The following is a 13416-nucleotide window of genomic DNA, read 5'->3' as shown; positions in this document are numbered from 1 at the left end:
TTGATTTTAGACAAAAGTTATATTTAATTTCTCTTGTTACACATTCAGTCTTCTCTTGTGGCTCAGAGGGTAAAGAATCTGCCGGCAATGTGAGAAATTGGGTTCGATCCCTGGGTGGGGAAGATCCCCTGGAGAAAGGAATGGCAACCCACTTCAGTATTCTTGCTGGAGAATTCCATGGGCAGAGGAGCCTGGCAGGCTACAGTTCCTGGAGTCATAAAGAGTTGGACTCGATTGGGTGACTAACACACAGAAACATACATGACACATTCAGTCCTTCTGTAATTTCCTTGGCTTTTTCTCAAAAATAAATTCCAAAGATAAGAATAACTGTATCATATAGAAAAATACCATTATTATACTTCTATATGTGAGATGCAGTGAGTAGTTAGAGGGAAATCTGTGTCATGAAATGGATACACTCAAAAATAAGTAAGTAAGATCTAAAATCAGCTTTAAATTCCCGTTAGGAAACTAGACAAGGGAGAATATTTTAAACCTAAAAGACACAGAAAAAAAGAAATAGTAAATATTTGAGCAGAAATAAATGAAACAGGAAAACAATAGAGAAAATCAGGGAAACCAAAAGCTGGTTTCAATAAGATTCATCAAGAAGCTTGGTATCAATAAGATTCATCAAACTCCAATCAGGATAAGAAGCAAAGAGAGAAGAAAGAAATTATCAATATCAGAAATAAGAGCTTTCATGGCAATAAAAACATAACCTAGATATACCAGAGATAATTTTATTCCCACAAATTTGATAACAGATAAAATGTGTCAATTCCTGGAAATACACAAATTATAAAAATTCGTACAGGGAGAAATAGATAAATTGAATAGTCCACATCTATTGAAGCAATTGAGTCAATTACTAGTATATTTCCAAACCATAAAAAAAAAAAAAAAAAAAAACAAAGCCAAATGATATCACTGGTGAATTCTACTAAAGTTGTAAGAAAGATGTAGTACCAATTCTCCACAATCTCATAAAGGAAATAGAAACAGAGAAAACACCTCCTGAGAAGACATTCTATGAAGCCAACGTTACTGAAAGTAGAATAAAGACATTAAAAGAAAATAAAACCGCAGATTTACATCTCTCATGAACACACCAACAAAACATTAAAAAAAAAAAAAAAAGCTTTGCAAATTAAATCCAAAAATCTACAAAGGAAGTATACATCATGGACAGTTGGGTTTTATTTCAGGTTTGCAAAGCAGGTTCAACATTCAAAAATCAATAAATATAATCCAATCAATAAGCTGAGGAGAAAAAGCATGTAATCAAGTCAGCTGGAAGAAAAAAAAAGTGACAAAGTCAATACCCATAAGCACTCTGAGCAAATAAAAAGCTTGATAAACAACACTTATTTAAAAATCTACTGTTAACATCATGTTTCATGGTGAGGTAGTTTTCCTTTTAAGCTCAAGAAAAAGGCAAGATGTCTACTCTTACCTCTCTTATTCAGCATTGTATTAGAAATCCTACCTCATGCAAGAAAATCAAGAAATAAAAGGCATACAGATTAGAAAACAAAAACTAAAACTATTTCTTTTAGCAGATGATGTAACTGTCCTGTTAGAGAACCCAAAAGAATCAAGATAAAAAATTCTTGGAACTAAGAAGTGAGCACAGAACATTTGCAAGGTTTAAGGTTAATAAATAAAAAGTTAATTTCATACATATATACCAGCAACGAACAACTTGAATTTAACATTTAAAAATCCCATTTACAATACCATCAAAAATTGAAATATTTAGATATAAATCAAGCAAAATACGTACAGAATCTATATGTGGAAAACTATAAAGCACTGATAAAATGAATGACATCAAAGGAGATTTAGATCAATGGAGAGATATTTCATGTTCACATATTGGAAGATTCATTACTGTAAAGATGTTGATTCCTTCTGACTTTATCTATAGACTGTAATGACAAATAAATCTCTTCAAACTTTTTCATAGAGATCGACAAACTAATTCCAATTATGTAGGAAGACAAAAAGTTCTAGACCAGTCAACACAATGCTGAGGAAGAAGAGCAAAATTGAAGGACTCACAGTACTTGATTTCAAGACTTACTATAAAGCCAAAGTAACCAAGACAGCGTGGTATTGGTGAACATACAGACATATAGATCAACAGAACAAAATGAAATCCCCCCGAACAAATGCCTTATAATACAGTCAACTCATTTTTGAGAAAGACACAAATACAATTGAATTGAAAAAGGAATGGGCTCCATTTAAAATAAAAACTTCTGTTCTGTTAAAGACACTTTTATGTCACAAAACAGTAAAAAATTTTTTGCAAAATATGAATCTCATAAAAGGACTTGCAGTCAGTGTAAATAATTCAATGCTCAACAAAAACTGGCCAAACAACTCAATCGAAAAATTGGTAAAAGATTTGAAAAGACACTTCACCCAAGAAGATATGAAAATGGAAAGAGCACATGAAAAGATACACCTGTTGCTAGGGAAATGCAAGCTAAAATAACAATGAACTTCCACTAGACACCTGCTAGGATGCTAAAATCAAAAGTCCTGACAATACCAATTGCTGATGAGGATGGGAAGCAACAGGGACTCATTCTTTGCTGGTGGAAATGCAAAGACATTCAAATTGAAAGACAACTGACTTTTTTTTTTAAAAATAAAACTAAGTATAGTCTATCATATGATCAAGCAACTACCATTCTAGGTATTTACAAACTGATTTGAAAACTTGTATCCACAAAAAACTGCACATGAATGTTTATGGCAGATTGATTTATAATTGCCCCAAACTGGAAGCAGTCAAGATGTCTTTCAATAGGTGAATGAGTGTACAAACTATGGTACTCAGATGATGGAAAGAGCGATAAAAAAGAATGAGCTATCCAGCCACAAAAATATATAGATAAATCTGAAATGCATATTTCATATTAAAAGACATTAGTCTGAAAATGCTCTATTTTACATAATTTCATTGATGTGTTATATGGATAAAGCAAAACTGTAAAGAAGGTAAATATTGTCAAGGTTTGCATGAAAAGTAAGGTTGAAAAGTGAAACACAGGGGATATTTCAGGGCAATGAAGCTTTATTCTGCATGATATTGTAATGGTGTATTCATTACATTATGCTTTAGTCAAAACCCATGAAACTCACAGAATTTTATGGCAGAAAGAGTGAATTTTAATGTACGCAAATTAAAAAGATCATGAAGTCTACTCTGTAAAATGGACAAGTGTTTTACTTGTTTAGGATGGGTGAGAATGGGTGTGGGTCTCCTATGACATGGAGGTAGAGTAAAAGTCACCACGAGGGGATACCAGGCATCTAATGAAACCCCTACAACTATCCCATTACCTAGAATTAATAGTGATGTTTGCATTGAATGGATGTCCTACAAAGGCATGATTGTAGCAAACTGTGAGAAGCATCCACCACTGTTTAGAGGGATTTTTCTGGTGAAAACTTCCTGAGCACCTGTGAATCATTGTAGACTACCATGCTCTTATCTGGTGCCTACTTACTGACTTCTCAGCCCAGAAAAACTGGGTGTCAAGTTCATGAGACATTAGTAAGGTTTTCCCTGTGGTGAATGAGTGATCACTGGTTGAATGGCTACAAAAGGAAAAAAAGTAACCCTTCTTCTGCTGCTGCTTAGCAATATGACATCTTTAGTTGAAAATTCTTAGTGGAATATGGCAGATATAGTTACTGACAAAGAGAAAAGCCAATGCTATATTTTAATGGTTTTTGGTATCATTTCCTTTTCTGTAACAGATTATAGGAGTAAGATGCACTGATGCTGTGAAGAGAACAAACTGTTTCAAGCCTGATGTACAGCTGCCAGGAGTAGGCTAACATTACAGTCATTCAAGATGGGACAGGAAAACATCAGCACAGCACTAGTGTTAAAGGGGAAGTAAGAAAAACCCTGAATGGGTTAAAATGGCATATAGAAGAAGAACCAAATGCAACACCATCACAGGTACTTCAAAGAATTATCCATCATGATGAAGAGGTCCTGTTATTCAGACCAGAAATTCAATAATAGGGACAGTAAATAGAATTCAAAACAGACACAGACTTCCAAACCTAACTTCATTGCATGTAATTAAAATCTCAGAGGAGTATAAAGTGACAAGATATGGGGATTTTTATGCATGATTCCAGTGCTCAAAAATCACCAAAAAATTCTTATTTATAGTAATGCAACTTAAGACAATATTTGATATTTCAGTGCCAGTATACATATTCAGTGATGACATCTTCAAGATGACCCCAACAGTTCACTCAGTTATTCACTGTGCATGGAGTAGCACTGGGTTTTTCTGTGTTGTTGAATTATGCACTAACAATGAAAAAGTAAGAAGACACAGATATGTATATGAGAAAGTACTTGTGTTTGCACAGGAAATAAATCTCAACATTGTGGGATAAATCACTGTGCATGATGGGTTCTGAGATGGCAAATACAAATACAACTTGACTATACCAGATGAAGAAGGAAAAGGATGCTTGTTTTATTTGTCACAATCACTGTGGCAAAAAAATCTTGTTTGGGAGAGCATATGAGCATATCACTATAGTTATTAATAGCCAACACACTAAGTGTTCATCCATGCAGTTTGGAGTTCTATTTCTGCCCTTAGAAGACATAAATGAAAATTTAAATACATTATGGAGAAGGCAGAAGAAAAATTAGATGACTTAGTGGATTATGTTTAGAAAGTATGAGTCTATGGAAGCAAGGCAGAGGCAGAAGAAGATCAAAAGCTCCAAGAGTTCCACCAGAAACTTGGAATGTTTACATATCAGTACTAAATGGCAACCACAAGGTGAACAACAGAAAGTTGGAATTGCAAATTTCAACAGCTGATGGTAGTTCATCATTCTTCAATTTGGAAATTTATTGAAGTGTTAAAGGTGAATAGCAAAACAATGAAAAATGATCGCCTAGATTCTTTGTATTCACACTTGAATATGGCCACCAACAGATAACATTGTCACAAAGATGGTGACAAAATTTGTATATACAAAATTATTAACAGATACTGCAAATATAAAACCAAAAACCAGGTCCATATACACTTGAGAGCAACCACTTATTGACTTAAAAGTAACCCTGCCAAACTTCACGGTAAGAAAGAATAAACATGAAATCCATAACTGGCAATGAATTACAATAAAAATAACTCAAAAAACATTTCAATGAAGTTAATGTTTGTATTATTTAATGAATCATGGACCAAATGTCTCAATGGATGTTTTTGACAGTACCAAATGTCTTGTGAGGGATAAAGTATGTATACTACAATTGAAAAATTAAGGAAGTTACTGGTGATGCTGATAACTATGATTCTCACTATTGAAGTGGGAGGTTGTAGAAATGCAAAGGAAGAGATTAGCACAATTCATGTTGTAACGTATTCGATTTGGCAGCATCAGCATAAACTTGTGGAGCCAACTGAAAAGCTCCCGATGGTCGAAGATTGAACCATGTGAACAAGAAAATAAAGTAACATTAGATTGTCCCTCAAGACATAAAATGAATGTGAATGACTTTCATTGATATAAATGACTAAATGAATAAGTAAATGGAACACTAGTCAAACATCCTCTGCAGAATAAATCTAAATAATTTATGTAGATTGTCTCTTTTGAAAAAGTTGGAGCATAAATCTCCACTGAAGTGTAGGCTGAGCATATTGACTTCTTTCTGAAGAGTACTGTGTGGAAATGGGGAAAAGTGAGTAATTTTGCAGTAGTTAAACCTGATGAATACCGTTATAGTCAAGTGACCAAAGTCACCCTCATTAGTTATGTTGATAAAAGTACCCTTCATCAGATGTGCTAAGAATGATTACTTATCCCTGTGGTCTTCCTCCAAAACCTATGTGCATCAGTCATTCTGTCATGTCTCGTGTGACCTCACGGACTATAGCCCACCAGGGTCCTCTATTCATGAGATTCTCCAGGCAAGAATACCGGAATGTTGCCGTTCCCTTCTCCAGGGGCTCTTCCCAACCCAGGGATCAAAACGTAGATTTCCTGCATTGCAGGCAGATTCTTTACCATCTGAGCTACCAGGGAAGCCCTCTGAAAATATATGACCTATTATAATGATGAGAAAAACATCAGACTACCTCAGCTTAGGAGCATTTTGGAAAATATCTAATCAACATTCCTCAAAACTGTCAAAATTCAAAAAAAGAAAAAAGTGAGAAACTATCACAGTAGAGATATCCTAAGCAGATGTCAGAACTAAATGTATTGTGGTACCCTGAATGGGATGTATCCTTGAATATAAAAAGGTCTTAGGTAAATACTAAGGAAGAGGTACTGGACAAAAAATGAATAAAGTATAGACTTTAATTAAAATAATATATTAATATTGACCCATTAGTTCTGACAGATGTACTAATGCAACATGTTAATAATAGAGGAGGTGGAGTGTTGGGTATATGGTAACTCTGTAGTGACATCACAACTCTTCTGTGAATAATGAAACCATCTTGAAAGAAAACATTTATTTAAATAATGAAGTTCCTCTCACTCTTCAACCATATCCTTTGTGGTTTCACAGCTCTAGGCTTTGTTTCAGTGCCACAGCTTGTAGGCACTGACTGCTTTTAATCAAGTGATGTCTCTCTTTCCATCTCATTCAAAGATGGATTATTCTGTTTATAGGATGTTTGGACAGATGCAAAACACAGAGGAATCAATGATGCAGAAGCCAAGGAAACATCCCTATCATTGCCAACATATGTGGACATGCAAAGGTAAGAATCCATAACCTTCCACGAGGCCACAGATTATACAGCTAGAATTTTCTATTGGTTTTTTAGTCTTAGATTTTTAATGAGAACTTTTAAGAACTACAACTGGAGTCTATTATTCAGAAAATTCATAATCTTATTCTGAAATAATCAGTTTACATACATGTCTCCCCATTAGACTGTGCAGTTTTCTATTTCTGCAACCCTTCTATTCAGTCTAGTTTCTGGCATATAATTATATGTTTATAAATATTGTTTAATTGAAAGTAATGAATCAGATCTGACTTGACCTATGTTGAAAATTAAGAAAGTATTATAATGCTTATTTTGTTGAAGCAATGTTATAAAGACTGGCATCTGAGTTTTGCTTCATGAACTGATATAAATATATAACTGTTAAAATATTAAAAAAATATTTCAAACAAAATTTAGAAAGATGGATGGCTATAATACTTAATTTTGCTTATGTTTCTACTTTAGACAGTAATTTTTAATATAATTCAATTCTTTTGATACTTTTGATATATTTTTCCCTTTTGGGATATATTTTTCCTTCCTGGGTGTCAATCCCACTGAATATTATCTATTTCCAGTCCAGGTGTACATAAAGGTAAATGACAAATTTTAGTGGAAATATTTTGACTACTTGATTGTCTAATAACCACCCATTTGATTATTATGTGAATTATAGTTTTGGAACAGAAGTGTTAACGTAAGAATAATATTCTTTCACTAATACTGGTGAATTCTACAGAGTACTTTGGTGGTTGGTAGTGAGAATGGGGGGAAATGTTGAAATGATTACAAAATTCTAGTGATACTAATAAGTTCTGGTGATAACAGTTCTGGGGGTATAATGTACAACATGATGACTATAGATATCAATTCTGTGCCATATACTAGAAAGCAGCAGTGAATGTGCATCATCAAAGTTATCACCACATCTGCACACAAAATGATAACTATGTGAAATGAGGACTGCATTATTATGGTTGAACCCAAGTGTCCTGCACACATCTCCTGCATTGTAGGCAGATTCTTTACTGCTGACCCACCAGGGAAGCCCTAATCACAGCCCAATGTATGTGTATGTCAAATTGCCCTGTTATAAACTTTAAACAAAATGTGATATGTCAATTATATCTTAATCAAGCTGAAAAAATTTAAAAAACAATGAAGTAAATAATTAAAAACCAAAACAAACAAACAAACAAACAAAAAAACAGAAAATATTTAATTATTAGATAAAGCATACTGGTGTCTTAGACTTCCCTGATGGCTCAGCAGTAAAGAATCTACCTGCAGTGCAGGAGATGCAGGAGATGTGAGTTCAATTCCTGGGTCAGGAAAATCCCCTGGAAAAGGAAATAGCAACCCACTCCAGTATTCTTGCCTGGAAAATTCTATGGACAGAGCAGTCTGGCGTTCTACAGTCCATAGTGTTGCAAAAAGTGAAACATGACTGGGCACACACACGCAATTGATTCATCTCTTATTTTGAATTGATAAAACCAGTTCTTTAAAGATAACTAAATATGTGTTCATGGTAACAGAATATGTATAGAGATTGTAGATTTCTTTCCATCACATTAAGACAATGTGTACTCTCAAAAGTTTGACATTTGTATTGTCAAGTACAAGCTGGCACTTGTCATCCACCTCCACAAGAATTAAATCATGTGTTGCTGCAGCTGCTGCTTTTCAACACATCCCCAAAAGAGTCTGGGGTAGAGAGCAGAGTGCACACATCTCCTCTGTGCTTGAGTGACAAGTCTTCGGATAAATACTTTCACAATCCAATTTTATGAGCCCAATTCTTGTATTTCTCCATAGCTAGAAAAACTCTAAAATCTGTCACGGTGAGATGACTGTTTCTGTGATTAGCAAAGCTTCACAAGAATAGCAGAAATCTTTTGGAAAAAATATATGCTTGATTGTACACATTCCACCTTCACCAAAATCATTTATGTACTGACCTTCCCCTTGCCTCTTTGGAGCAACTTTTCAGAGCCATCTGAAATGCTGTCTCCCAGGCTGCAGTCCTCATTTTGCCCCAAAGGAAACTTAACTTGTAACTCTCTAATGTAGTGCATTTTTTAAAGTCAACGGTTTGACTTATTTTCAAGTTTGTTTTAAGTGCTTAAATGTTTCAGAAAGAAAAATTAATCATTACAGATAACCCCAAATGTCCCAAATGGCATCAGACTGCTCTGAGACTGACCAGCATTGCCATGGTTACACTTGTTGCCACAGTGATAGGACTAACTGTTTGGGGTGAGTAAATTAAAGCTACACATTCAACTATAGAGATTAATATGTTTCCTTTGGAGTTGTTTTTTTCTTTTTAGACATTTCTCTAACTTTTTCAGAATCATTGTTCACATTTACCTAATATTCTCTTTCAATATTGTTTTATTTATGTTGGTATTAAATGACAAGGTTGATAATTTCATTAATTATTAATCATTTTCCCCTATATAGAGCAGGTAATAAATGTGATTTATACTCTGCTAGAAATTTTGTAATTAATTGGCAAACTGTGGGTTTGACAGTCACAATTTGCTGAAGTTTTATGTTTTGGCAAAAGCACTTTGTTGAAAAAGATTTGCACAATGTGAGAGTTGGGAATTAAGTTTTATTTGGGGCAGAAGGAAGACTGACTCCTGGAAGGTCGTGATTCAGATAGCTCTGAGAAGCTGCTCCAAGGAGGAGGGAGGGGAGAAGCTAGATTATACAGAAGTTTTGCAACAAAGGGTGGGTAATCTGAACACCAAAAGATTATTGTTAATCAAAGAAAATCAGATATCTCAAGTTAAGGAATTTGGCACTTGTTTATATATGGGAAGATGCAAGAGTCTGGGCTCACTGAAATCATTCCTTTCATATGCATCTCAGCTATCTGGGGCCTATATCCTGTGTTTTCATATCCTGAGCTTCTTTGGGGCTCACTCTCACAGGGAGTGGCTGCCATCTGATGGCGGTTAGATAGCAGGCATTCTCCTTGCTGAGTTCCCTTAGAGCTCACAGGCTCACTTTGGAGGGCTGCAATCGCTGATGATGGTGACATCCTTGTTTACTGATAAGGAAATACTTCATTTCTCAGTTGGTAAATAATGTAGGTTTGACAGTCCCAATCTATGAACTGAGGTTTTATATTTTGGTGAAAGTACTTAATTTTATGAAAGCTGATTTGGGAGAATGGCATTGAAACATGTGTAATATCATATATGAAACGAATTGCCAGTCCACGTTGGATGCAGGATACAGGATGCTTGGGCCTGGTGCATTGGGATGACCCAGAGGGATGCTACGGGGAGGGCGATGAGAGGGGAGTTCAGGATGGGAAACACGTGTATATCCGTGGCAGATTCATGTTGATGTATGGCAAAACCAGTACAACATTGTAAAGTAATTAGTCTCCAATTAAAATAAATAAATTTATAATAAAAAAAAAACTTACGGAGTTTACATATGACAATATTTTGAAGTTTTGACAAAATTTATCAGCTGTTTAAAAATTTAAGGCTGAGTTAAATTTAAGATTTATTGTAAAATGAGCTCTACTTCAACAAGAGCTACAGTCTTACCTATTATTGTTTCCATTTGCTGCATCCTATTACATGTTAGGAGTTGTGACAAATATCTTACATTTACTAACTTTCAGCCTTCCATCAACTCTAAGTTAATTAAATATTTCCCCTTTTTATATATGAAGAACCTGAGGAAAAGAGAAGCTACATCACTAGTTCAAAATCACACAGAATTCTAACCTATTATACCAAACAGAACCGTTCAACTTCAGCTTCTTCAGTGTTACTGGTTGGGGCATAGACTTGGGTTACTGTGATATTGAATGGTTTGCCTTGGAAACAAACAAATCATTCTGTCGTTTTTGGGATTGAATCCAAGTACTGCATTTCGGAGTCTTTTGTTGACCATGATGGCTACTCCATTTCTTCTAAGGGATTCTTGCCCTCAGTAGTAGATATAATGGTCATCTGAGTTAAATTCACCCATTCCAGTCCATTTTAGTTCTCTGATTCCTAGAATGTCGACGTTCACTCTTGCCATCTCCTGTTTGACCACTTCCAATTTGCCTTGATTCATAGACCTAACATTCCAGGTTCCTATGCAACATTTCTCTTTACAGTATCAGGCCTTGCTTCTATCACCAGTCACATCCACAACTGTGTATTGTTTTTGCTTTGGCTCCATCCCTTCATTCTTTCTGGAGTTATTTCTCTACTGATCTCCAGTAGCATATTGGGTACCTACCGACCTGGGGAGTTTCTCTTTCAGTATCCTATCATTTTGCCTTTACATACTGTTCATGGGGTTCTCAAGGCAAGAATATTGAAATGGTTTGCATTCCCTTCTCCAGTGGACCACATTCTGTCAGTCTTCTCCACCATGACCCATCCGTCTTGGGTGGCCCCACATGGCATGGCTTAGTTTCATTGAGTTAGACAAGGCTATGGTCCATGTGATTAGATTGGCTAGTTTTCTGTGAGCATGGTTTCAGTGTGTCTGCCCTCTGATGCCCTCTTGCAACACCTACCATCTTGCTTGGGTTTCTCTTACCTTGGAGGAGGGGTATCTCCTCACCGCTGCCCCTCCTGACCTTGAAGGTAGAGTAGCTCCTCTGGGGTCTCCTGCGCCCACGCAGCCACCACTCCTTGGATGCGGGGTAGCTCCTCTTGGCTGCTCCTGCACCGTCGCAGCCTGGCACTCTCGGCTACCGCTCCTGACCTCGGATGTGGGGTAGCTCCTCTTGGCCCTGCTTCTGCGAGGTCCATCACAGCCGGCAGGCTTCTGCCGCACGGTCCGTACAAGACCTTTTAGAACTAACACCCAAAAGACGTCCTTTTCATTATAGAGGACTGGAATGCAAAAGTAGGAAGTCAAGAAACACCTGGAGTAATAGAAAAATTTGGCCTTGGAATACGGAATGAAGCAGGGCAAAGGCTAGTAGTGTTTTGCCAAGAACACGCATTGGTCATAGCAAACACCCTCTTCCAACAACACAAGGGAAGACTCTACACATGAACATCATCAGATGGTCAACATTGAAATCAGACTGATTGTATTCTTTGCAGCCAAAGATTGAGAAGCTCTATACAGTGAGTAAAAACAAGACCAGGAGCTGACTGTGGCTCAGACAATGAACTCCTTATTGCCAAATTCAGACTTAAATTGAAGAAAATAGGGAAAACCACTAGACCATTCAGGTGTGACCTAAATCAAGTCCCTTTTGATTATACAGTGGAAGTGAGAAATAGATTTAAGGGACTAGATCTGATAGAATGCCTGATGAACTATGGACAGAGGTTCATGACATTGTACAGGAGACAGGGATCAAGACCATCCCCATGGAAAAGAAATGCAAAAAAGCAAAATGGCTGTCTGGGGAGGCCTTGCAAATAGCTGTGAAAAGAAGAGAAGCAAAAAGCAAAGGAGAAAAGGAAAGATATAACAATATAAATGCAGAGTTCCAAAGAATAGTAAGAAGAGAAAATAAAGTTTTCCTCAGTGATCAATGCAAAGAAATAGAGGAAAACAACAGAATGGGAAAGACTAGAGATCTCTTCAAGAAAATTAGAGATACCAAGGGAACATTTCATGCAAAGATGGGCTTGATAAAGGACAGAAATGGTATGGACCTAACAGAAGCAGAAGATATTAAGAAGAGGTGGCAAGAATACACCGAAGAACTGTACAAAAAACATCTTCATGACCCAGATAATCACGATGGTGTGATCACTCACCTAGAACCAGACATCCTGGAATGTGAAGTTAAGTGGGCCTTAGAAAGCATCACTATGAACAAAGCTAGTGGAGGTGATGGAATTCCAGCTGAGCTATTTCAAATCCTGAAAGAAGATGCTGTGAAAGTGCTTCACTCAATATGCTAGGAAATTTGGAAAACTCAGCAGTGGCCACAGGACTGGAAAAGGCCAGTTTTCATTCCAATCCCAAAGAAAGGCAATGCCAAAGAATGCTCAAACTACTGCACAATTGCACTTATCTCACACGCTAGTAAAGTAATGCTCAAAATTCTCCAAGCCAGGCTTCAGCAATACGTGAACCGTGAACTTCCAGATGTTCAAGCTGGTTTTAGAAAAGACAGAGGAACCAGAGATCAAATTGCCAACATCAGCTGGATCATGCAAAAAGCAAGAGAGTTCCAGAAATAGAGTTCCATCTATTTCTGCCTTATTGACTGTGCCAAAGCCTTTGACTGTGTGGATCACAATAAACTGTGGAAAATTCTGAAAGAGATGGGAATACCAGACCACCTGACCTGCCTCTTGAGAAACCTACATGCGGGTCAGGAAGCAAGAGTTGACTATGCCAAAGCCTTTGACTGTGTGGATCACAATAAACTGTGGAAAATGCTGAAAGAGATGGGAATACCAGACCACCTGACCTGCCTCTTGAGAAACCTATATGAGGGTCAGGAAGCAAGCAGTCTGTTATTATGGAACAACAGACTGGTTCCAAATAGGAAAAGGACTGCATCAAGGCTGTATATTGTCACCCTGCTTATTTAACTTATATGCAGAGTACATCATGAGAAATGTTGGGCTGGAAGAAGCACAAGCTGAAATCAAGATTGCCAGGAGAAATATCGATAACC

The 13416-nt window shown here is 36.5% G+C and overlaps 1 protein-coding gene across 5 annotated transcripts in view; it reads left to right on the top strand.

Moving 5' to 3' along the window:
- Window positions 1–6527: 6527 nt before the first annotated feature.
- The window catches only part of LOC147372763 (killer cell lectin-like receptor subfamily F member 2), a 27262-nt gene continuing 20373 nt past the window's right edge, over window positions 6528–13416 (top strand). For 4 of the 5 annotated variants that reach the window (XM_086402013.1, XM_086402010.1, XM_086402015.1 and 1 more), the window contains exons 1-2: window positions 6581–6782; window positions 8955–9053. In XM_086402013.1, coding sequence (XP_086258139.1) covers window positions 6644–6782; window positions 8955–9053 — 238 coding nt within the window. In that variant the 5' untranslated portion in view covers window positions 6581–6643. Of the gene's footprint in view, window positions 6783–8954; window positions 9054–13416 lie in introns of all 5 variants that reach the window. The other variant, XM_086402014.1, reaches the window with a different exon arrangement.

The sequence above is a fragment of the Bos grunniens genome, chromosome 5 (assembly GCF_055505025.1).
Source record: "Bos grunniens cultivar Pamir isolate PY7600 chromosome 5, Bosgru_T2T1.0, whole genome shotgun sequence".
Lineage (NCBI taxonomy): Eukaryota > Metazoa > Chordata > Mammalia > Artiodactyla > Bovidae > Bos > Bos grunniens.
This window is presented reverse-complemented; position numbering and strand designations above follow the sequence as displayed.